The sequence below is a fragment of the Carcharodon carcharias genome, chromosome 18, assembly GCF_017639515.1.
Source record: "Carcharodon carcharias isolate sCarCar2 chromosome 18, sCarCar2.pri, whole genome shotgun sequence".
Lineage (NCBI taxonomy): Eukaryota > Metazoa > Chordata > Chondrichthyes > Lamniformes > Lamnidae > Carcharodon > Carcharodon carcharias.
The window spans coordinates 106,032,577-106,059,143 of NC_054484.1; the positions used below are offsets into that span (position 1 = coordinate 106,032,577).

General features: G+C 40.1%; 1 protein-coding gene across 2 annotated transcripts; it reads left to right on the plus strand.

Annotated features, from left to right (window-relative positions):
• The first annotated feature begins 98 nt into the window (after positions 1-98).
• fancb (FA complementation group B) lies at positions 99-25,959 on the plus strand. 2 transcript variants are annotated; one of them, XM_041210586.1, is made up of 9 exons: positions 99-266; positions 2,123-3,626; positions 8,617-8,772; positions 10,165-10,263; positions 12,801-12,929; positions 14,054-14,220; positions 15,223-15,677; positions 22,713-22,953; positions 25,169-25,959. In XM_041210586.1, the coding sequence occupies exons 2-9, from the start codon at positions 2,688-2,690 to the stop codon at positions 25,605-25,607; spliced, it is 2,625 nt and encodes an 874-aa protein (XP_041066520.1). In that variant the 5' UTR covers positions 99-266; positions 2,123-2,687; the 3' UTR covers positions 25,608-25,959. The 2 variants fall into 2 exon arrangements, with proteins under 2 accessions (XP_041066520.1, XP_041066521.1); XM_041210587.1 differs by having other exon boundaries at positions 99-198.
• Positions 25,960-26,567: the final 608 nt, after the last annotated feature.

The window sequence follows — 26,567 nt, forward strand, 5'->3', positions numbered from 1 at the left end:
TTTTTTTTAGACATTTTCACCGTTTAGACCCAATAATCAAGTATTTTTTTGAACTGTATGATGTTTGATTATTAATCATTCTCTCTCGGTCTCCGACACGGCGCCTGATGGTTGGCGCGAGCCGCCCGTTGGGTTTGAATCCGCGGCGCGCGCGGCTACAGCGGTTCCTATAGAGACTGAGTTCGCTTAATGGAGACGGTGAGGGAGCGGAGACTCCCGGTTAATGGAGACGGCGAGGGAGGGGAGGCTCCCGGTTAATGGAGACGGTGAGGGGGTGGAGGCTCCTAGTTAATGGAGACGGCGAGGGAGGGGAGGCTCCTGGTTAATGGAGACGGTGAGGGAGGAGAAGCTCCCGGTTAATGGAGACGGTGAGGGAGGGGAGGCCCCCTGGTTAATGGAGACGGTGAGGGAGGGGAGGCCCCCTGGTTAATGGAGACGGTGAGGGAGGGGAAGCTCCCGGTTAATGGAGACGGTGAGGGAGGGGAAGCTCCCGGTTAATGGAGACGGTGAGGGAGGGGAAGCTCCCGGTTAATGGAGACGGCGAGGGAGGGGAAGCTCCCGGTTAATGGAGACGGTGAGGGAGGGGAGGCTCCCGGTTAATGGAGATGGTGAGGGGGTGGAGGCTCCTGGTTAATGGAGACGGTGAGGGAGGGGAGGCTCCTGGTTAATGGAGACGGTGAGGGAGGGGAAGCTCCCGGTTAATGGAGATGGTGAGGGGGTGGAGGCTCCTGGTTAATGGAGACGGTGAGGGAGGGGAGGCTCCCGGTTAATGGAGACGGTGAGGGAGGGGAGGCTCCCGGTTAATGGAGATGGTGAGGGGGTGGAGGCTCCTGGTTAATGGAGACGGTGAGGGAGGGGAGGCCCCCCCAGTTAATGGAGATGGTGAGGGAAAGGAGGTTCCCGGTTAATGGAGATGGTGAGGGGGTGGAGGCTCCTGGTTAATGGAGACGGTGAGGGAGGGGAGGCCCCCTGGTTAATGGAGATGGTGAGGGAGGGGAGGCTCCCGGTTAATGGAGACGGTGAGTGAGGGGAGGCTCCCGGTTAATGGAGATGGTGAGGGAGCGGAGGCCCCCTGGTTAATGGAGACGGTGAGGGAGGGGAGGCTCCCGGTTAATGGAGATGGTGAGGGAGCGGAGGCCCCCTGGTTAATGGAGACGGTGAGGGAGGGGAAGCTCCCGGTTAATGGAGACGGTGAGTGAGGGGAGGCTCCCGGTTAATGGAGACGGTGAGGGAGGGGAGGCCCCCTGGTTAATGGAGACGGTGAGGGAGGGGAAGCTCCCGGTTAATGGAGACGGTGAGTGAGGGGAGGCTCCCGGTTAATGGAGACGGTGAGGGAGGGGAGGCTCCCGGTTAATGGAGACGGTGAGTGAGGGGAGGCTCCCGGTTAATGGAGACGGTGAGTGAGGGGAGGCCCCCTGGTTAATGGAGACGGTGAGGGAGGGGAGGCCCCCTGGTTAATGGAGACGGTGAGGGAGGGGAAGCTCCCGGTTAATGGAGACGGTGAGGGGGTGGAGGCTCCCGGTTAATGGAGATGGTGAGGGGGTGGAGGCTCCTGGTTAATGGAGACGGTGAGGGAGGGGAGGCCCCCCCAGTTAATGGAGATGGTGAGGGAAAGGAGGTTCCCGGTTAATGGAGATGGTGAGGGAGCGGAGGCTCCCGGTTAATGGAGACGGTGAGTGAGGGGAGGCCCCCTGGTTAATGGAGACGGTGAGTGAGGGGAGGCCCCCTGGTTAATGGAGATGGTGAGTGAGGGGAGGCCCCCTGGTTAATGGAGACGGTGAGGGAGGGGAAGCTCCCGGTTAATGGAGACAGTGACGGAGCAGAGGCTCCCGGTTAATGGAAATGGTGAGGGAGGGAGGCCCCCCGGTTAATGGAGACGGTGAGGGAGGGGTGAAGAGGCCCTGGTCAGTGCAGATGGTGAGGGGGATGGATCCTCCGTTATTGGAAACGTGATGGAGGGTTCCAGGTGTCAGAGAGCTGAGAGAGTGGTGGGCTTTGAGTAACCAAGATGGTGTTATATGTGTTACTGCATGTGGTACATATTGTGAACTACATACTATGGTGTTTGCTTTAAATGTATCTCCATACAATGAAGATGTTATGTATGTGCTGAATTTTTCAGTTTGGAAATATCACCTACTGAAATAAGGATCCCATATCGTTCAAAGTATGTACTATCGTGGTACATCATGGTGAAAATAAAGTCCACACATATTGGAGGGATTATACTGTTGTGTCTGCTGCAGGAGATCCGCACAAATTGATGGTTTAACATCATGTCTACTGAAGCAAATCCCCACACAATAGACATCATGCAAACCTGTGTTTGCTGAATTGAGGTCCTACAAATGGAGCTGCTGTGGTATTGTATCTGCTGAGAGAGATCCCCACATATTGATGTTGCATTGCCCTATCTACTGAAGTGGGGTCCCAACATATCGGAAGTAACGGACTCTTGTGACAACTGAACGAGTTATCATATTGGAGGTGATATGTTGTTGTTTCTGCTGAAGAAGTCTCATTGGGATGATTTGCTGTCACGTGAGACCTTACTACATCAATAACTTGAGAAAGTACTTGCAATTCATTTTTACAAAACATCTTCCTTTAAGAGCTTTGTTTGAATCACCAGTTTAAACGTTTCTCCTCCGAATAACGGTCTATTTCAAAGCAGTCAGCTATTTATAATGGAGCTGGAATCCATTAAAAAGACTGTGAATGTAACAACTTTAACAGGCGAGGTGATCTCTTTTATTATGTCCAAGGAAAAACACCCTGGTGGGAAAAATGATGCAGTACTGATGTTCAAAAGGATGACATTTGATTCAGAGACAGGAAAATTCATCCAGAAATTTTCAGGAAAATTCAACCCTAATCAAGGAAGTTCTTTCTTGCAAATCGTTACCTGTTGTTGTGCGATTGATTCAAGAACAGGGCAAAATGCACCTTGCATTTTGCTTAAGAAACATAAAAAGGCCCATTCTAAATTTGGATATAGTTTACTTATGCTGCACAGTTCAAATGAAATTGAACATTGTTTGGACTTTGAACTGGAATATGAAATGAAGGAGAATGTGACCCTGTTGGCTGGGCCCCGTGTTTTCTGGAGTTCTGGTGACCAAGTACATTATGTATCTTGTGAAACTAAAGAAATTTTGAACATTCCCATTTCATTTACTGTAGTTAAATGGATTGGAGAGATTTTTAATGAGGACGTAATTGTGCTGGGAGTAAGAAGAACTGTTGGACCTGTAAAAAATGACGAAACCTCTGTTTGTCATGCTGATAAACTGATCTGGGGTAGTGAATTTGTCACTTATTCCTTACAAAAGAAGGAAAACTTCTGCAGCTATCATGTCATCCCACATGCTTACAGCTCTGTAGTTACAAACATACTTATTTGTCCTTTTGAAGAAATAAACAATCAACTAAAGACTACAGTTGTAGCAAGCACTTGTAAGAAGCAACTGGTTTTGTTCGAAAACTGTGTCCCCAAGAATGTCTGCCAGCTTCCTTTTGAAGAGACCTCTGAAATAAAAATGGTCACAACTGGCAGAGAGAATTGTCTCTTCCTTGTATCTTCTAAGGCTGGACATGTTTGTGCTGTCTCAAAGGAAAGTTGGCAGGTATAAATAGAGTTTCATTTTGGTCTCTGATACATAGTCTAGCATGCCTGTTGCTTATGGACCCACTTGAATTCTACAGCTGGTGTTTGTTTATAGAATGAAATGGTCTTTAAATCATAATTTTTGTAAGAATAATTTTTTTTAGAATTGTTGCCACACAGTGCCATTTGGCTCCTATGAATTAAGCTGTTTAAAAGCTGATAATAGTCAGATTTGCAGCCTTCTGATTGTAGCCTACTGATAATTCAAATTCATTTTTTCATTCACAGGATTATGCAAAAATTTGAATTAATGCAAATAACACATTGATTCTTTGCGCTTAAAACATTTGAATTATCAGTAACTTGAATGAAGCAACTTTGGATTAAAAGGCATGTTCTACTTTTTCAGGACCATTTAGTCAATTTTACAAATATTGCAGTAATTTTTAAAAATATTCAAACATCTTTATTAAAATCTGTTCTGATAAGATTCAGGCGATGTAAATAAATATTAATTGTTACTCACACCTTCTGATATTGAACTGCTTTTGTAGATCATCATGTTTACAAAAAGTTTAAACCTTGTTTTTATTAAAGTCTATAGAAATAATTTGAGAATATATAAGTATTAATTTTCTTTTCCTTAGATGTAATTATTTTTGCCTGATTTTAATCTCATTGGATCTTATTAGAAAAATGTATTTTTTATTCAGAAATCTTTTTATAAATAGGTAAAGAAGAGAGAGAAAATGTCCACAATGTTAACAATTCCCTGTTACAAATCCTATCTGGAATTATTTTCCCCTTAATGCAATACTGAATTCTAGCCTTGCCTGTATGAAGTTGCTCATGGGTTACTAAGAAATAAATGTTGCGGGAAGCCACAGGTTTGAGGAAAACATGATACTGCATATTTTTAGATTTTTCTCTTAGCTTGGGAACTATTAGTTCAGTTGTCCAGTGATACTGTAGTTTTCATTATGAATTTTCAAAATTTGTAATCTACTTAGCTTTTCTTCTTTAGATTGTTTAATTAAATGACAAGAAAACTATTTTTATTACTTTGCTGGAATTTGTAGGTACCAATGACGTAGGCAGGACAAGAAAGAAGGTTCTGCATATTCAGTGTGAGAAGCTAGGTACCAAATTAAGAAGCAGAACCTCAAAGGTAATAATCTCTGGATTATTACTTGAACCATGTGTAAATTGGCATAGGGTAAATAAGAGTAGAGAGATGAATGCGTGGCTTAAAGACTGGTGTAGGAGAAGTAGGTTCCAGTCGTGGGGCACTGGCACCGGTACTGGGGAAAGTGGGGGTTGTACCATTGGGTTGGTCTATACCTGAACCTGCTGGGCCTTGTGTTATTGCAAATTGCATAACTAGAGAAGTAGAGATGTCTTTAAACAAGGAGCGTGAGGGATAAAGCTTGGGTAGATGTAGCAAATAAAGGGGTAGGTTCAAGGTAGGACACCATAATAGTAATATGGTAAATGAGGGTCATAGAACTGCAGGGACGGACAGTGAGATAAAACCTAAGAATACACCAATAGTCAAGACTAGTTGTTACAAAGATAACAAAAAGACAAAACTAAAGGCTTTGTATTTGAATGCACTTAGCATTCGTAACAAGGTAAATAAATTGATCACACACATTGAAGTAAATATGTATGATCTTATAACCATTATGGAGACGTGGCTGCAGGATAACAAAGATTGGGTCCTGAATATTACAGGGTATATGATATTCAAGAATAATAAGAATCTAGGTAAAGGTGGTAGGGTAGCACTGTTGATCAAGGATGATATTGGTGCAATAGATAGAGATGACCTTGGTTCGGGAGATCAGGATGTAGAATTGGTTTGGGTGGAGATGAGGAATAGTAGGGGGAAAAAAAGTCACCAGTTGGCGTGGTCTACAGGCCCCCTCGCAGTAACCATAATGCAGGATAAAGTATACAAGAAGAACTATTGGGTGCTTGTGAAAAAGAGACAGCAATAATTATGGGTTATATCTACATATAACCTGGAAAAATCAGGTTGGTAGTAGTAGCCTGGATGAGTAGTTCATAGAATGCTTTCAAGATAGTTTTTTTTTAGAGCAGCACGTTCTGGAACCAACCAGAGAGCATGTTATATTGGTATTGTGTAATGTGACAGGATTGATTAATTAATTACTTCAGAGTGAAGGCTCCGCTAGGTATTAACAACCACAATATGATTAAATTTTATAATCCGTTTGAAAGGGGGAAGAGTGGGTCTAAGGCTAGTATTTTAAACTTAAATAAGGGCAACTATATGGGCATGAAAGCTGAGCTAGCTGAAGTGATCGAGGATATAGGCTAGGAGATAGATCAGTAGTCATTGGGTAGTACAGAACTTAAGTATTGCTGAAAAAAGAGACATGTCTAAGCTTTTCATCTTGCACTCATCAAAATACTTTGCAAGAATACTAATATAAGGGGAAAACAGCAACTTATATTGTATGTCTAGAGAGTGCTGATTGGTTGGCAAGTGGATTCTGATTGGTAGAGGCGTTGCCAGGGCCAATGCACCAGTAATAGTGATTGACAGGTAACTGCCAAGCATTGTTTGAAATTTAAACCAGGCAGCTTGACCCTAATTGGTCAGTTCTAAAAAAGAGGTGGCTAATGAGGTAGTAGATGCATTGTTAATTTTCCAAAATTCACTAGATTCTGGTAAGGTTCCATCAGACTGGAAAGTAGGAAATATAACTCATCTATTCAAGAAGGGAGGGAGGCAGAAAACAGGAAACTTATAGGCCAGTTAGCTTGACATCTGTCATAGTGAAGGTGTTTGAATCAATCATTAAGGAGGTTATAGCTGGGCGCTTAGAGAAACTCAGGGTAATTGGGAAGAGTCAGTATGGTTTTGTGAAAGGCAAATTTTGTTTAATTTAATGAAGTTCTTTGAAGGAGTAACATGTGCTGTGGATAAAGGGGAGCCTGTAGAGGTGTTGTACTTGGATTTCCAGAAGGCATTTGATATGGCGCCACATCAAAGATTATTGCAGAAAATAAAAGCTCATGACATAGGGGGTAACATATTAGCATGGATAGAAGATTGGCTGCTTGGCAGAAAACAGAGTATGCATAAATGGGTCTTTTTCTGATAGGCAGGATGTGACGAGTGGAATCCCACAGGGGCCTCAACTTTCTACAATTGATATCAATGACTTAGATGAGGGGAGTGAAGGCATGGTAGCTGAATTTGCAGATGACACAAAGTTAGGCAGGAAAGTAAGTTGTGAGGAGGACATGAGGTTGCAGACAGATTGGTTGAGTGAGTGGGTAAAAATTTGGCAGAGTAGAACGTAGGAAAATATGAAGTTCATTTTGGCAGGAAAAATTAATAGCAGAATATTACTTAAAGAGAGAACAGCTGAAGAATTCCAATGTGCAGAGAAATCTAGATGTTCTAGTGCATGAATCACAAAAAGTTAGTATGCAGGTACAGCAAGTAATTAAGGCTAATGGAATGCTGTCCTTTTTTACGAGAGGAATTGAACATAAAAGTGAGGATGTTATGCTTCAATTATACAGGGCATTTGTGAGACCACATCTTGAATACTGTGTGCAGTTTTGGTCTCCTTATTTAGGGAAGGATGTAAATGCGTTGGAGGCAGTTCAGAGAAGGTTTACTAGATTGATACCTGGAATGAGCGGGTTGTCTTATGAGGAAAGGTTTAGACAGACTGGGCTTGTTTCCACTGGAGTTTGGAAGAGTGAGGGGTGACTTGACTGAAGTATACAAAATCCTGAATGGTATTGATAAGGTAGACATGGAAAGGACGTTTCCTCTTGTGGGTGAATCCAGAAGTTTTAAAATTAGGCGTTGCCCTTTTAGGACATAGATGAGGAGAATTTGTTTTCCCTGAGAGGGTTGTGCAACTTTGGAACTCTCTGCCTCCAAAGGTGGTGGAGGTGGGGTCATTGAATATTTTTAAGGGAGTGGTAGATAGATTCTTGTTCAGCAAGGGAATCAGAGATTATTGGAAGTAGATGGGAATGTAGATTTTGAAACACAAACAGATCAGCCGTGGTCTTATTGAATGGCGGAGGCTCGATGGGTCAAATGCCCTACTTCTGCTCCTATTTTTTATGTTCGTAGAAAGTGCTGGATAAACTCAACAGGTCTGACAGTGTCTGTGGAGAGAAACAGAGTTACCTTTTGAGCCAATATGATTCCCGATCCACTGATAATGTATTAAGTTCAGTTAAAAAATGTTTGGATCCCATCGTTTTGCTTTAAGTATTCACAGCACTACTTTAAAATCAGGAGGTGAGACTGCCAGGCATATATAGCAGTAAACATTGATCTTACTAGAGACTCTTATTGAACTTCTAGTCTCAGCGGTTGTTTGTCATTCGCTTTTGCCACAGAGGGTTGTGTTTTTTATTTTGGGGGAAGGGAATAAGGAGACTAGTCAGCAATTGTAGCATTGATGGTTCATTGATGACAGGAATTAACAAAACCTTCCCAAATGAGAAAGAAAGCATGAACAGGAGAGGATGGGGACAGAGTGGACAAAACAAAAGAAGCATTTACAGAATTAACTTAAAATACTCCCAGAAGGAGCCAGTAGCCTAGCCAAAGCAGTGCATCATCTGTCAAGTTACTGTGGTGCTTGAACATAGCTATTTGCTGAGTTAACTGTAACTGCTATGAACATGTTAATAGTTTTCTGAAATAACAACACTACTGCCAGACTTATTTTTACCGCTTGCATGCCATGAGTTAAATTGATTTAACAACTTCCAATAAATTCTGCAAGTCATCAAATCTCAAGGGCAATGAGCGATGGGCAACAAATGCTGGCCTAGCCAGAGATGCCCACATCCTGTGAAAGAATAAGAAAATGAGTTCGTTTTTAGGTAAGAACAGACAGATAATTCTTGAACTCGTGAAGGTTTAGACAACCCACCCTGCTGCTAATTACATACAATTTATCATGGCTTTAAGTAAAATAATGGCCTTCATTTTACCCTAGATTGCTGTTGTTTGGCAGAAGATATGGTCAGTACAATTGGATGACTTCTTAGGCAGAGGGACGGAGCAAATCTTGTTGCTCTCTATGGCAGCTTCCACTGTTGAAGACTGCTTCAAAGATTTTGTATTAACTGATCTTGGTGAATTCAGATACACAGTAAGTTCCTGCTTTTATTTAATTTCCACATTACGTTCTATTATTTCTGCTGTTTAAGTTCCCTTCTCTTCTGCTGCTCCACCTCATCCCACGTCATTCACAATTGAAAGTTCTGAGATATGATGACATGCTAAGCTGTTGTCAGTACCACTGGAGGTGAAAACTTGACTTCCATGTGCTGGGTCTTATTTTACTGCGAAAGTATTGGTAAAGTTAACAGTGGACACTTATTTATGCACTAGTCAATAATGTGGACAGTAACTTCTAGCGAGAGCAAATGCGCAGTTAGACCCAAAACTCCATAGGTTGCTGTTTGAGATGCATTGCGCTATTCACATGCCACTCACAGCAAAATAAGGGCCAATGTAATTTGAACGCCCTAAAAGCGGAGAATGCTCGGAGCTAAAACTTCATTTGATATAGTGCCATACAATAGACTTGTCAGCAAAGTTGAGGCCCATGGAATAAAAGGGACAGTGGTAGCAAGGATAAGAAGTTAGCTAAATGACAGGAAACAAAGAGTAGTGGTAAATGGTTGTTTCAGACAGGGGGAGAATATACAGTGGTGTTCCCCAGAGATCAGTACTGGGACCTCTGCTTTTCTTGATGTATGTTAATGACTTTGACTTGGGTATGCAGGCATGATTTCAAAATTTGCAGATGAGACAAAATTTGGAAGCATTGTGAACTATGAAGGTATAAGCAGATTGATGGAAAGGACAGACACAGGTCAAATGAAATTTAATGCAGAGAAGTGTGAAGTGATACATTTCAGTAGGGAGAACAAAGAGAGGCATTATAAACTAAAGAAAATAATTCAAATGGAGATGCAGGAACAGCGGGACCTGTGGGTGTATCTGCACAAATCATTGAAGTTGGTAGGGCAGATTGAGAAAGAGATCAAAATGGCATACAAGATCCTGGGCTTTATGAATTGAGGGATAGAGTACAAAAGTAAGGAAGTTATGATGAACCTTTGTATAACATTGATTCATTCTCAACTGGAAAATTGGACACAGTTCTAAGCACGATGTGACAGCTTTAGACAAGGTTTTTATTTAGGATGCCCACATGGCAAAATTATGATAAATGCCGTGCTTTCAGGGGAATTGCTGAATGGAGACTCAAAGCCATCCATAAACTGGGAAAGAATTGAGCTGCTGTACTACAAAGCAACCTATGCAAAGGCCTGGGAGATGGCCAGCTGGCAGATCTCTTCACAATGAAATTATGGACAGATGCAAATTAATTAAGATAGCCCTTATCATTACAGAAGTTTACATGTGTACCCACCCACTCAGGAGTTAACTGAGTTTTATCGCTGAACTTTTGTTTAAACATTTCCACTGTCATTATTTTTTTAAATGATTAGAAGTTATTTTTATGATCTAGGTTAACTCTGGGCATGCTGAAGATAAAGGAGTGCGAACTAATGACGCAGCACATGTAAACTATCACCACACAATCCAAGCCTTGGAGGCAAGATTACAGGTTTGTAGAATAGATCTTTCAGATTTTTTAAAATTTTCCAGGTTGTTTTTTGGATTATTTAGATAGTCATAACATTATAGGAGCAGGTGTAGGCTATGTGGCCCCTCAGGAACCTGCTCCACCACCATTTAATAAGGTCATAGGTGAATTTCTGCATCAACTCCACTTTCCTACCCAATCGCCATATTCCTGATTCCTTTAATACCCAAAAATCTATAGATCTCAGTTTTGAATATACTCATCGACTGATCATCCACAGTCCTTTGGGGTAGAGAATTCCAAAGATTCATAACCTTCTCCTTATTTCTCCTTATCTCAGTTGTAAATGGATGACCTCATCCTGAAGTTGTGACACATAATTGTGGACACTCCAGAATGGGAAATAGACTCTGTCGTTTACTTTGTTGACCCTTCTAAGAATTTTCTGTTTCAATAAGATCACAACTCATTTCTAATCTCCAGAGAATATATAGACCCATTCTACTCAAATGAAAACAGAAAGTGCTGGAAATACCTAGCAGGTCTGGCAACATCTGTGGAGAGAGAAACAGAGTTAATGTTTCAAGTTGAATATGACTTCTTCATGGGAATGTAAGCTTAATACGTGTAATACATTACGAAATTTAATACATTTGGAAAAGGAGTGAAGAAAATTGCATAAAAAAAATGTATGGAAGTATGCTAGATAGTATCTGTCCCATATTTTAAATAATTCACTTTGATAACCAGAACGCAAAGGTAATTTAATTTAGGCTGAGGTATGTTCTGGAATGTCGTATATTTGACAAAAAAATTACTAGACACTAGGTGAGGTCTAAAAACATGACAATTGGACTGATCTGAATTTCACTTTCAATTTTTCCCAGCTTGTTGCTATTGTTAAATCCAGTCTCTGAACCTGATGCACTCAGCAGTATTGAAGAAAATTATATCGCACATAGGTTGCTAGGCAAATTACAGATTTCCCCTTTGGGGAGCATCCATGTCATGTTAGGCGTTTCAGTAATTTAACGCGTGTTTAAAATAGCTGTACCTTTTCGATCTACTGTGATATTTCATGGTTTTTTTAAATAAGCACTATAATTCACTGCCTGCTTCTACTTTACACATCACAGCCTTGTTAAAGTTAAGGGCATTCACTGTAGTTCCAATGCCTATTAATGCAACATTGGCAGTGAACCAATATAAAAATGGAAATGATCTACTAGTGTTCGATCAGCCCAAATGGGTAATTCAAACAGCTAAATAAATGTGTCAACGAATTAATTTTGGTAAATTCTAATTTTTTGGAGCATTCCTACTGGAGTTACTTGAAGGAATCTAATCAAAATCCATTCATGGTTCAACAGAGAAACAGAAAAGATTACAGTTATTTAGGATTGAGAAATTATTCACATGCAGTCAACTGAAATTAAACTACCTCTCTTCTGACTCCTGTTTAAAAATTTACAAATTAAATCTTTCGATCTTCTGAGGTGATGAGAGTTTTCCTCTTGCCATCTCCATGGAGATGGGGTTTTAGACTAGTTGGAGGTATGCTTTGCTTTGATTTTATATCCTTATTAAAAATAAACTACAGTAAAATGGTCTCTGATTTAATCTCTGGAGTCTGAATGAATGACCTGCCTGTAATTATACTTGTAATTCCTGAATTTGCTGTATATCATATGCAATGCGGTGTTTAAATTTGCTCCACAGAAACTTGTGACATGAATCAATTTGCTGCTGTGGTGGAAACTTTTTCATTATTGAACATTACAGCACAGAAGAAGACTATTCAGCCCATTGTGTCTGTGCAGCTATCTGCAAGAGCTCCAGTCACATTATAAAGGGGTGTTTTTTTTTCAGGTTCTACACTGTATTAGTTAGGAGTGCATGATGTTAGATGTTTTATTAAATGTCTTTAAAGAGAATTTGCTGCATATATGTATTTTTATATAACATACATCATCACTATCATTTGTGATTTTGTAGAAGTATATTTTATTTCAAACCGTTTTCAAATGTTTTAGATCTGCATTCATAAGAACAGAAGAAATAGGAACAGGAGTAGACCATTTGGCCCCTCGAGCCTGCTCCGTCATTCAATAAGATCACGGCTGATCTTCTTTTGTTTCGATTTCCACATTCCCATCTAACCCCGATAACCTTTGATTCCCTTGTCTAACAAGAATAATTCATTACAAAAACAGAAACTGAAATAGCTGGAAAAATTCAGCAGGTCTGGCAGCATCGTTGGAGAAGAGCACAGTTGACGTTTTGAGTCCTCATGACCCTTCAACAGAACAAGAATAATTCATTTATTGACTCAAAACAAATACTTTTTAGTAATTTTTCTATGATGGTTAATATGGGCGTTTTAAGCCAAGTTTATTATTTGGGCTGAAAGGTCAGTTGGACACTAAATAAAGTTTAATTTAAGAATGGGAGAAAAAAATGAGCTCCTATGTAAATTTCAAAGTGCCAGTTTTTGTACGTACAGCTGTTGCAATCTGTTGCCCTTCTAATTTTGCATGCATTTTTTTCATCCCTTTCAGTCAGGCCTGGCCTCTCTTGAAGAACTGCAACAACTATTAAGAGCCAAAGAGAGAGTTTTACTTCAGTCTTCAAAGGCTCTAACAAATCTTATTGAAGGAAAGCAGTCCACTTTACCCAGTGCTGAAGAGGTATGACATTTATATACTAACAGCATGGTCCTTAACTTCCGATCTCGGTGGTGGTGGGAGGTGTCATACCCAGGAGGTAGCCTAGAAGATGCACTGGGGCATCCCCTGGAAGTCCCTACGCAAGGACTACATGGCAATTGTCTTGAAGTTCAAAATTCTAATGGGGAATTACCCTGCACTGGGAACCATCCAATGCCCCCAATTTAAATTGAGACTTGGGATGGTTCCAACTCCCTTACTGGAATAGTTACCCAGGAAAAGTTAGAAGAATTAAAACCACTAACTCCTGGGTAACTACAATATTGATCCCGCTGCCGCCCCACCCCCCACCAACTACCCTCCTGACTGTTCAAATACCGTTCTGACTCCTTGACTACCCTCCTGACCTCTCAACAGCTCCCCCACCCCCCCACAACTCACCCCAGCCCGGCTACCCTCAAGATCTCCCCCAAACCCCCCTCTGATCACCTGACCCCTGTGTCACTGACCACTCGACTTCCCATTCTCCCAACTGAACAGTGTGCCCTCCCAACTGACTGTCCAACTACCCCACCCCCATCCCTGACCCATCCTTACCTTACACACTTACTTTTTTGTCCTTGTTTTAAAAAATTAACTTATCCCTGGCTTCTCAAAGTGACTAGAACCTTTAAACTTACCTGCTTTATGGTAGCTAGTGCCATGAAAAGGGGGTGTGGCATCCTTTCATCCGATTCTGTTGCACTCAACTGAAGGCCTCAGGAAACCGTTACACTGTACTTTTCTCACCTGACCCAAGTCAGAATGTTGGGTGAGGGAGGTGCAGCTCCAACAGAAGTTCTGGTTCAGGAACAGATATTAACACGTCTTTGAACAAATGTGTGACAATTTTGTGCTAATGTCATGTATTATTGCATGATTATAGCAATATTTATGTCAAAAATCACACTAGTCATGCTAAAGCTGAATTTAGAATTCTCCTAAATTCAATTTGACCAGAGCAACAAGTTGATAAATTAGAACTTTGTGTAGATTTCTAAATTGCTAGTCCACCATTGCAGGCCTTGAAATACATTAAAACTGTTTGCCTCACCACAAATGGAATCAAATCTGATTATTAGCAATAAAACATTGTATTTTCATAGGAAGGTTTGGTATCACTTTGGCATGAGGAGGAGCCTGTCCTAAAGCTTCTTGTTGAAGAGGCTTGTCCTACCAATCAAGCGTTAAACCATCCAGTGCAGAGGGTCTGGCAACGTGTAGTGGATGGCATCTGGATAGTGGGAGTACAATTATCTGAATCTGTCAGCTTGTAAGTAAATTGGACAAAAAACAAAGGCACATTTGCTCCTGTGTTGAATGTTACCAGTGGTTAATGGAAAGGAGCTTCCAGGGAAGGAAAATAAACAATATTAATAATCAAGAGAAAAAGATTGAAGGCTATACTTCTGTAAAAATGCAAATTGTTGTGTGGTGCAGATTTTCTGATTTTGGTCATTTTAAAAAAATAATAATTTTGTTTTACAGCTCTCTGAGAATGCACTGTAAACTCCTGACTTTTACTATAAAATTGGCATCAAAATAGATGACATGCACACAAATTCTAATGTTTTTCCTAAAATAAGGTTTTCAGGACAGTGATCTGGTCACTCTTCACAGGTATTGACAGCACAAGCAACAAAGTTACTAAGGAATCTTGGGCGAACCTTTGGACGTCATTTAAAATGTGCTACTAATCATACTGAATACAAATACAATGATCACACAAAATTCCAACTTTAGAAATGGTACAGCTCTTGATAGATATGTAATCCATCTCAGTATTCAAATACACTGCATGCCTAAGCAATGGTTCTATTACACACAAAGCAACCTTTTACTATTCTATATAATACTTTGTTATATTTATAACTAGGTCAGAAAGTGAGCAATCTTATGTATATTACATTGGACAGTAGTGATTGTTTAATTACAGTATGTGCCTGGAGTACTCCTTAAATAAGTTAAATTCTGAATTTTCAGTATTTGTCTGTTATTTTCACATAATTGTAGCATTAGTAAAGACATAACTGTTTTACTGTATATTGTATATAATTTCTGCTTAAACAAGTAAGTTCCTAATTTGTAGCAGTATAAATGATGTGAAATTAGATATCTGAGCCAATTTTAAGAGACTGTAGTGAGAACTAAAATGTAGGTAATCAAAATTAAAATTTGTTATTTTATACTTACTTATTGAAATCTACCATTGTGTCCTTGCCTTTTACTAGTTGATAATGACATCCGTGTGAGACTTTTGTATTGTTCCTTACAGAAATTTTGACTGTGTGAGTTTGTCGCTGGTGATGGATCATGACCTCTTTAATGCTGCTCCAGTGCTTCAGTCTCAAAGTAGAGTATTGAAGCTAAACAAATCTCAAGCTTTGCCATCATTTCCCAAGTATCCAACAGAACCTCCATTAAAGAAGCCGAGACTGGAGATGAAAGACGTACACAATTTGAGCAGCTGCTGTAAGGAAGACCTGTGTTTTCAGATTGACAAAGATCTTACGCAGACCATCACAGTTGTCACAAACCTGTCCCCGCTACTGGCATACAATAATATCCACTGCTCTGTATTATTACACTGCACAATGACTCCTATTCAGAAAACTGAATTAACAAAAAGAGAGATGATCATACCATGTGGGAGAGTATATTTAAACCTGGAGGACATATGGAATGAAAAGTATGCAATAAACTTGTTGTGGAATCCTTTGCTGAGTACAGGTAACTATAATGATTTTTAAATTAACATAAGTTTATGGGAAATTAGCAAGATTTTATTAAGTATAGAATCTCTCAAATGATTGACCTAAAAATAAAAGCTGCTTATATGTGAAAAAATAATTATATGTAGTCACCAGGGATCTCAATAAAATTGTATTAGGCAACATGCAGGGATTTGCATATTTAACATGCCTGAATGGTTTTTAATTTTCCCACCAAACTTGCAAAAGACATCACAGACTTCAAAAGCAAAGTGATGCAGTGCTGGAAGTCTTAAATAAAGGCAAAAAATGCTGGAAATACTCAGCAGGTTTGTCAACATCAGTAGAATGAGAAAAAATGTTCACATTTCCAGTCAACACTTCTCATCAAAACTGGAACAAGTTAGAGATGTAACCAGCTTTAAGCAAGTACAAAGGCAGGAAAAGTGGGGGTAAGAACAAAATGGAAGATCTGTGATTGGGTGGAATACAGCAAAGGTTAAATGGCAAAAGGGATGATGGTGCAACACAAAAAGAGAAGGTAATGGGATGAGTAAAGAAACACAAGATGGGTTAGAGCAGGTGTAAATGGGAAAAGTAGAATAATCACCAACAGCTGCTGCCCAAATGAAAATGGGGGAAGCATTATGGTCTGAACTTGTTAAACTCATTGTTGGTCCGGAAGGCTCCGAAGTGCCTAATCTAAAGATGTGGTGCTCTTTGTCAAGTTTCTGCTGAGCTTCATTGAAACAGTGCAGGAGGCCGAGGTCAGAGTGGGAGCAGGGTAGAGAATGAAAGTTGACTAGAAACTCATGGTCAAACTTGCAGATCGAACTGAGGTGTTTCACAAAGTAATGGCCCAGTCTGTGTTTCGTCTTCCCAATGTAGCGGAGACTGCTTTGTGAGCAATGGGTACAGTACACAAAATTTGAAAGAAGTAAAAGTAAATCACTGTTTCACCTCAAAGGAGTGTTTGGGACTTTGGATGGTGAGAAGGGAGGAGGTAAAAGGGCAAAAGTTGCCTCTCCTGTACTTGCATGGGAAAAAGAGGAGGTGACTGTGGGGTGAACCAGCGTGTTGCAAAGGGAGCAGTTCCTTCGGAATATTGAAAGGGGAGAGTAGGGAAATATCTGTTTGTTAGTGGCATCATGCTGTAGGTGGTGGGAATGTCAGAGGATGAACTGTTGAATGTGGAATTTGTGGGATGGAAGATGAGGATAAGGGGAATCCTATCATGATTCTGGGAGGAGGAGAAAGAGGTGAGAGCATAAGTGTGGGAAATGGAACAAACTCAACCACGGTTGGGGGATTCCTTGGTTGAGGAAAAAGGAAAACGTATTGGAAGCACTGGTATGGAAGATGGCATCTTCTGAACCACTGAGATGAAGAAACTGGAAATATGGAACAGAGTGGGAGGAAGTGAAGTCAAGGTAGCTGTGGGAGTTGATGAACTTCAACTTGTTCGAAAGTTCTAGAATTCCTACAGAAGCTAATTCGAAATGAACGTTCATTATTCTCAGATCTTTGATTCGCACCCCATTGTGAAAACTGAGTTAGGTGGTCTCAGCTAGCACAGTGCCTATAAACTGTGAGGGCACTGTAGTTGGTTGTAATCATCTTTAGTTTTCTTTTAAATTCTTTCCTGGTCTGTGGGCTTTGCTGGCAAAGCCAAATTAGTTGCCCATCCCTAATTGCCCTTGAGAAGGTGATGGTGAGCCACCTACTTGAACCATTGTAGTCCATGTGGTGTAAATACACCACAGTACTGTTAATGAGTTCCAGGATTTTGACCCAGTAACAGTGAAGGAATGGCAATAGAGTTCCATGTTAGGATTGTGTGGGGTTTGGAGGAGAACTTGCAGGTGGTGTTGTTCTCATTCTTCTGGTGCCTTGTCCTTCTAGATATAGAGGTTGTGGCTTTGGAAGGTGCTGTTGAAGGACCATTGATGAGTTGTGCTGTGCAACTTGCATATAGTACATACTGTTGCCATTGTGCGCTGGTGGTGGAGAGAGTGTATGTTTAAGGTAGTGAATGTACTGCCAATAATGTGTACTGTTTTGCCCTGTATGGTGTGGAGCTTCTTGAGTGTTGCTGGAGCAGCACTCATCCAGACAAGCGGAGAGTGTTCCATCACACTGCTGACTCGTGCATTTGGAGATGGTGGATTGGCTCTCACCTCCGAATTCCCAACCTCTTAACTGGCTCTTGTAGTCACAGTATTTATTTGGCTGGTCCAATTCAGTTTCTGGTCAGTGGTAAACCCAGGAGGTTAATAGTGGAGGAATCAGTGACGGTAATGTTGTTGAATGTCAAGGGAAGATGGTTAGACTCTCTCTTGTTGGGGATGGTCATTTCCTGGCGCTCGTGTGACATGAATATTACTTGCACTTATTAGTCCAAGCCTGAATGTTGTCCAGATCTTGCTGCATACGGACATAGACGTTTTCATTATCTCAGGAGTTGTAAAAGGTGCTGAACATTGTGCAATTATCAATGAACATCCCCACTTTTGACCTTAGGCTGGAGGGAAGGTCATTGATTAAGCAGTTGAATGTAGTTGGGCCTAGGACACCATCCTGAGGAACTCCTGCAGCGATGGTTGTCCTCCAACAGCCATAACAATGTCCCTCTCTGCTAGCTATGATTCCAAGCAATGGAGATCCCCCCCCCCCCCCCCCACCCGATTCCCATTGACTTCAATTTTGTCAGGCTTCCTTGATTCCACACTCAGTCAAATGCTGCCTTGATGTCAAGGGCAGTCAATTTCACCTCACCCCTTGAATTCAGTTCTTTTGTCCATGTTTGGGCCAAAGCTATAATGAGGTCAGAAGCCAAGTGGCACTAGCAGATCCCAAACTGAGCATCAGTGAGCAAATTATTGCTGTGTAAGTGCACTTGATAGCACTGTCGATGACGCCATACATCAATTTACTGATGATCATGAGGAGGCTGATGGGGCACATTTCCTTATTGTTGGGTAGATGTCAATTGTCGTTCATTGATATAAAAATAAATCAGTCAGGAATTCCACTTTTGCTTGCTGTCTGATAATATTTCTGGAAAACATTGGTATATTTTCAGGATATCAGTTAGGACCAAGTCTGGACATGCATGTAATACCCCCTACATTCAAATCACCTGGTGTCATCCATGGACCTATGCTTTGCATAATTGATTGCTTTCAGAGAAGGGCAGAAATTTAAGAAATACTTCTGAGAGGTTTTCATTTCACTACATGCTATTGCCATATTAATTTTGTTACAAAGCTGCAGTTCATACTCTGTCCCGAGTTGCGACAATAAATCAGACTCTGAAATGTATTGCATTTTCTTTGGTCCACATACTAGTTAGCTAGGGAGGTTGGCTCTGACATTGTATTTATTGTTATATTACTTTGCTTTCCTGATGTTAGTATCCCTAAATGTTAACTTAATTGTTCAAAAAGTCAATAGATTGCACACAATTATTTGATGCAAATGTTGGTTGTCGAATTCTCTAGTTTTTGCATAATAAGAAAAACTGAATGTTTTGTCCCATCTAATTGAATATACAAAGTTTCATCTCTAAACACCCCTGTTCTTGTGACATTCAATTTTTTTTTCATTACCACTGACCTTTGAAGCCAGCCAGTGAGTTAGCTTGTAAAGTATTTGAACAACAGCTCATCATCCTAGTACAGTACTGTGGTAAAGTGCTTATGCCAAATTGAAATATTTTGCAGCATACTAACAATTGCTGTGAGGCTATGGTAATCTCTCTCTTCCCCAATCAAACCCAGCTTTTCAAACTAACTGGACTTCATTAACATCCATTGACTATTTTATCAATGTAATAAAGATTTAATCTTACAGCTCTAGCTGATTGCCTTATCTTTCACAAAAAAGGCCACACTTCTCAGATTTATTTTAGGTTAAGTAGACTATTCAAAAATTTTCCCTGCACTAGACAATTATTTCTTCTAACAATTTTTGTTTATTTTTCTAATAAAAAGAATTAATTTGAAATGTTTTATAAGTAATGGGTTTTAAATCATTACATGTCCTCTACAATTAAAATCCCTTTGCTTTCTGATTTCAACTTCAAACCTTTCTACAGTCCCTAAAGTTAGAAAGGTCAGAAATATGACTGACTAGAAATGTAATAATTGTAGCAGCTATGTTCCAATAACTTTGTCGAAAGTAAACATTGGATATGAAGCCATTTCTTTCTCTGACATTTGCTAATTTTGTTCCTGACTCTAATCTTTTGTAGCTACAGATGGAATTCTACAGATTTTGCTAGATATTGTGTTAAATGTTTTTAGTCCTATGACATTCCTGGAGTTTATTTAAGGATTATTCCTTCCCTCACTGTATAAAGCTTCTCTTCTGTTAAATGTCACTCCTTATTCTGCAGCCAAGACAGAAGACAGGTGGCCATTTCTAATGCTCTGCTAAGAATTCTTTGTTGACGTTTTCCCCATTAAATTTGTGCAATTTTCTTCATTAAAAATATACATTGCATGTTTCATGGTAAATTGCTCCTGTCCTTCTGAAACAGCATGACATTGACTTGCTGTGGGCATGGCCATAGAGGATCCACTGGTACATATTAAATTATAGGGCTTTATTCAAGTGTGTATCAAGTGCTTAAGCTTCACAGTCCACACAACTTCCTGTGCCGATACAGTAAAGTGCTGCTGTTCACAGGGCTTACATTCCCGCATAACCTCGCAAATGGCAAAATCGCGAACGATGCACATGCTTTTCAATGGGACTCAATTAGATAGGTTCCAGCCATGCAAGGGCAGCATTGGTTTGGACAGTTACTCTCCAGTAAATTGTGGTGCAGTACCTGTATATGACAGACAGGGCAGCCTCTGAGCAACACATTGCTGAAGTTTTAAAATTGAACAGAGCTGTTATTGCAGCTCTAGTCCAAGAGATTTGGCCATTTCTGGGTTAATCTCTTCGTTTGAGCTGCACTTCAGCTGCAACCATTCCAGTTTCTTCTCTGTTATAGCTGCCATCTGCCCGGGTAAAGAGGAGAGAGGGAGAAGAAAATGCAGGTGAGCAAACATTGCTCATGTGATGGGCGATGCAGTGTACAAAGTGCAAAGCGTGGGCAAGTGAAAATGCGAGCAAGGAAGTTGCAAAAGATGGGACTTTACTGTAGCTAGGATGGTTTCCCTTTGGCCTTTTTTAAAAAAGTACAGGGCAGCTCTGAGCAATGCTATCAAATGTCCTGCAATTTTATTAGGGTTTTTTTCTTGAAAAATTTAAGCTTGCCAATTTGCAGTCTTTTCTCTGTGAAGGTAATCAACCACTCTTTGGTTAAATTTATGTTTGGTTGATGAAGAAAAAGCCTGATTGATTTTGGTTTCCACAGCTAATTTTATACCAATAATTAAAATATCTCTCTTCACCTTCCCAAATTATCTCATTGTAGTCAACACTTTATTGTTTATATCTAAAAGGAAGCCTACCCATTTGAAATATCTGGGAATATCAGTATCCATCCTAGTCTTGACAATACCTCCAATAGCTCCCACTCCAAATTCCCTTGTACATGGGGTCTGTTAAAGGACAACAGGCATAATTTCCCCCAAAGAACCTTGCATCTAAAAATTAGGAAAAAAAGATCTACCAATTCTCAAGTGCCTTTATATTTCCCATCAGATGTCTTAGAATAGTAGAGGAGGACCAGGAGCTAGTTAACATATTTTGTAGCCACCTCTGACCATTATTTTTGCTATTTTTTTAAACAAATCTTAATCATCTTCTCCAATGATTCTTGCCGAAATAAAAAGGTGAAGACAACAGATAGAAATCCTGAAACAAAAATAGCACAACAAGTGACTCAGCCCCTGTAGAGAGAACAAATCAGTCGAGGTTTTGGGCTGCTGCTGATCTTTAACATTTGCTTTTCAGAAGGAAACCCTACTGCACTCTTCTATCTAGGAAGCCAACACCAGGTCATACCTTCGGTATCTTCCCTCTGGGGGCTAATGCATGATTTTAATCCAACTTCTGAGAACATTTAGATGTTCCCAATATGTATAGAAAAGCTCATACCACTCTTACATAATCAATTTACCTATCCACATCTAATGGGTGAAGTAAATGAAACAGCCAATGTGAATTAGTAGCAGTAAATAAGATTATAGTAAATAGCTTGAATTGAAAAAGCCAGCTTGACAGTCTGAATGGTCTCCTTGTGTACAATGATTTATATGATGGTCAGTCAGCAGAAAGAGCAAAATAGATTAGCATGATGGATGAGATTCTTCATTAGAAACAGATTAATTTGTTATGATCAGCATGTCCTCCTTTACTGCCTGATTTAAAATTATTGGAATATGATTCTTTTCCCTTGAATGAAACCAAGAATCCATCTCAGGCTATATGGTATTGTGAGTCAATCCTGAATCATTCAGAGTACGTTTTCTGTTTGTGCAGCTTCGGTTGTTGTAATGAATATAATTATATTTTATCTTGAATACCTTTTTGACTACTTTCTGATGGTTTTTCACTTTTTCACTTTTCAGATTATCCAAAAAAAGAAAATTCTCTAATGGAATAAAAATTTGTTTTGAAATTTATTCTAATGAGAAACCTTCAGTCAAGTCCAACTTTAGACCTTTAAAGCATTCCTTTGATTTAGCCAGGATTTAGACTTTATAATTACCTAATTGATGTTATCATGTTATCACCTCCATTAGCTTGCTCGTAAAGATTTCTGAAAAATTCAGTCTACCACCATTGTGGGTTTTTTATATTCTTGTAAGTTTTAAAATAGTTGTAATCCCAGTAGTATCGTTTTATAATGCTTGAGTAGTTCTGCACCTAATGTTCTGTACACAGTCTTCTGAAACAGAGTAACCTGACATGTTAAAAATTCTGCTATTAATGAATATTTCTGGTCATGTTTTCTTATAGTTTACATTTTTGGAGTATCTATCAGGTGAAGCTGTCATGGTTTAAAAATAACTGGAACATTTTCATAAAATACTAACCATCCATTTTCCTGACTTTGTCCTGCAGATTACCATTAAGGTATTTTTTGTTTCCATAGATAATGCAGTAGAAGATTTTTATACCACCGTGGCTATCTCTCGAAGGTCATCCTTCAAAATATTTTCCCCTAATTACACTCTGGCTCAGGTGAAAGAATGGCTGTTGGGTCCAATGCAATGTGCCCCATTGAAGATCTGCCCAAAGTATCTGCTGTGCTCCAAAAGGGGACCTCTGCAGAGTATGCTTCTTAACTGGTATCCACAAAATCCTTTTAAAGGGATTTTAATAGTTCTTTGCAGGTATGTATTTCTAACAATAGTACTTGAAAAAGGCAGAAAACTAATTAATTGTGTATTATCCTCAATGCACCAAATTTGTCTACCTCACCATTAGAGGGATCAGAATGATTTTATATAGATCTTAAATCAAACATCTGTAAGTAAAATTGGAGGAATGAAGTTGAATCAATCCCTTGTGCAGATCTTATTGCATGTTAACATCATGAAGTCTTCTGGTTATTTCAGTGAGACACTTGTGAGAGAAGAAAAAAATAGGAAGAGTTTACTTAAAATCCAAAGAGGAGGGGAGTACACTTCATGCAAAACAAAATTATTGTACAACTATTTTTCTTTTTGTAACAGTCATTATACATCAGCAAAATAGAGAATCACAGTTATTGATGTAACAGTTTCATTTTTACACCAGCCATATTTGAACTCTCTTTGGATTGTCCTTAGTCCGAGTCAGAAGATTGTATTTCAACCCTACTCCAGGATTTGAACATATTATCAATGTTGATGGTTCAATACTGACTGGAATCCTCCATTATCATAGATACAGTTGAGCTCTTAAACTGAGGCTTTATCGGTCTATTCAGGTAAATGTAAGGAAATAAAAATCCTGTGATATTTTGAAGAGGAGCAGGAGTTCTCTTGAGGACCTAGGCACTCACCAGCAACATCACCAAAACATCTCTCATTTGCTGCTTGTGGGACATGTACACAAATTGGATGGTGTGCTTGCCTACAAAACAACTGGCAACACTTCATTAGAAAATGTATTGTATTAGCTAAGCCATGCTTTGGGATCTCCTGAAGGCATGATGTTATGATCCTAGCTGATATTACTATTGGACAAGACAGATCCCAGGGTGGAACTTGGCTTGAAAGATCCTAACTTTCTTTTTAGATACATGGAGAGTGGATACTGAAAAGACTCACAGGAGTCAGCTGATGAACTTTTAACAAAAGAATAAAACATATAGTTCATCTTTTCTTGTTGAATAAATTACAGTACTCCTTCACTGCAACTATACTCTTACAGATATATACAGATTTGCAAGGATAACACAAGTTACAAAAGCTATCTTATGCACTAATGTTCACAGTAAGTACACAGTCCATGTAAACCAGTGGGCACACCACACTCTGAAACCAAGTGACAGATGCCACCCCAAACAGATGCAATGGATCTCTCCTCAACTGCTCCCAGACACTTGTCACACCATGAGCAAACCGGTCTTACTGAACTCAGTTTCCAATCTCCACCCTCGAAGAACCCGCTCTGGAATCTCCTCCCAAATGATGCTTTCTCTCAGACACCTCCCACAAGGGTCCACCGCCAGGGTGGACCTCCTGATGTTCCTTTCCTCTGGATCGCCACATGTATTCAAGCTTCCTTCTGTGCACTCCCTCAAATGTTCAGCTAGCCAACAGAACACTACTGCTTCACATGCTTGTAGTAAAGAGTTACAGATTTTCAGCTGTCTCCTTGGATATTCTAGCTTCTCTCAAGCCTTTTTTGCTTTAAGCCTGCTTCCTGCAGCTTTCTTCTCTTTAAATTTGGAGCCTTTCTCTGCTCCTCACTCTTAACTCCACTTAACAGGACCTTTTCCAGGCTCCTGTCCTTGTCCTTTGACTTAACTGTTCTCTTGGGACCTTTCCTGTTTCACTTCCCTGGATTTGGGGACTTTCTTCTTTAGTTTTTGAAACCTGCTCCTTACAATTCCCACTTCTGTGTCCTGCTTCTCCTGGCAGCTGGCTTTAACTTTAGTTTGGGACTTGCTATCTGTCCCTCTCCTTTGCTGCTTCTGCTGGCCACTTCTTTCAACTTCAGAGCACACTGATCTGCCTTTTCTCTGTCTGTGTGTGTATGAGGTCACCCTCTCTGGACCTCTGTTGCTAGGCAACAGCACAGTTTTTTCTTCTACCTTTGTTTTAACTCCCCTTCAAGAGTCATAAAACCTCATTAAAATGCAGGCATCTTTTAAAGTGAAACTAAAACTCAGGTTTCATCCTTTTAACCCACAAATACAGAAAGACAAATTAAACTTAAACTTAAAGATATACCTTATTCCTAACACACCCAAATGCACAAATAACTTACTTAAACTATCTCTAATTCCTAACAATGAAAAGAGTTATAAAAATGCAACCTTTCTTCCTTGTACGAATACTAATGTTGTTAGTGTCTCTCATTTCAATCCATTTAGTTTCCCTTGATTTTTTTTCACAGAAATCAATCATCTTTGCTGATGTTCCTTCATGGCCTCATCAGAGTCCTTCCACAGGGTTGTGTGATAACACACATGAGTACTGGGACTGAAGACCGAATTGCAGACATTTTGGGATGTGCCCTTGAGCAAGAGACTCTGGCCTTCAGAAACATCATCACTTCTGCTATCTCAGAAACTGAGAATGAGTTCACTGTAAGAGCCAAAACAGAGAGAAAACAGAACATTTTGCCTAGTACTCCCTTATTAGATAGTGAGGAAGGGATACAGGAGTACCGAGAGAAGTTTCAAATTGAACAAGAGCAAAGTACTTTGGGGATGCACCTGTCAATTACAGGTTTTCACTATAGAGAAATTACAAAGAAATTGACTGATATGCAATTAAACACTGATAGCTCTGCATGGAGACTCAGTAGATTCCACAGTTCAGTTTGTATTTAATAATTAAGGTCTAATTTCCATGAATTCATCAGAGAAGCTAATTTGATTGGACAGAAAGAGCTTCTTTCTTTGATCCTTCCCTTTTTTAACCTCCCTTGGCATGTCCGTAATAAAACACTTCATACTGGCACCAAAGCAATTCTTACCCTTTTATGTGGACCTACAGATGTTGCAGAATACAGTACAAGGCAAATTCCTCTGTTTTGTTTCTGTGGGATGAAAACTTAAAGTTTCAATGATTATCAAGAAAAAAAAACAGTTGTATTTAAAATTGTATTCCAAAAATTAATATTTTGTAGTTCCATAAATATCATTTGCATCAGTTATAAATTATGTATGTAGCCATAATGTACTGCTGGTGTCTGTGTGTCTTTCTTTGTGTATTAGGCAAATGATGCAGAACAAAAGGCAGCTCCACACATTGCTGGGATCAGAACGTTATGCAATCCATGAGCTGGGAACAAATCTGCTGCCGTGTGGGCTTAACCATAGAGAGGAAAACGCAACTGAGCATGGTTGGCATCATAATTCTTAGGCTATCCATTTAGTTTGAACTCCACCCACCTGAAAAGACTCTTCTCACGCTTCGAGTGATTACATTTACTGGCTAACTGTAGTCAAGGTAGATTTGAAAAATGGTGTATGTCACCTTCCAGACTCGGTCCACCACCTTCTACGCCCCGTCACCCACTAATTTCCCCACTATTACCATTGACCCATCTAATATCACCATCCCTCTCCCCTCTGTCACCATTGAACTTCCCCGCAGTTACCCTGGACTCTATTACGATCCACTTCCATATGCATTTCCTCCCTTCAGAGACATCACCCATTACTGTCCCCATGCCCACATTGACTCTGCAGCCCCTCCCCCACCATTTTCCGAGCCACCTGCCTAGTGCCCTTGTGAATCCCCCCGTAACCCCAACCAAGACCTTTCCCTACCAAAGTCTCACCCAA

Bases quoted from the DNA above. Each gene is read 5' to 3' on its own strand.
- fancb (XM_041210586.1), top strand. From the start codon at position 2,688: ATGGAGCTGGAATCCATTAAAAAGACTGTGAATGTAACAACTTTAACA. The intron at 8,773-10,164 runs GTAAGTTCCTGC...TTTATGATCTAG, and splicing joins TTGGTGAATTCAGATACACA to GTTAACTCTGGGCATGCTGA. The intron at 22,954-25,168 runs GTATGTATTTCT...TTTTTTTCACAG, and splicing joins ATTTTAATAGTTCTTTGCAG to AAATCAATCATCTTTGCTGA.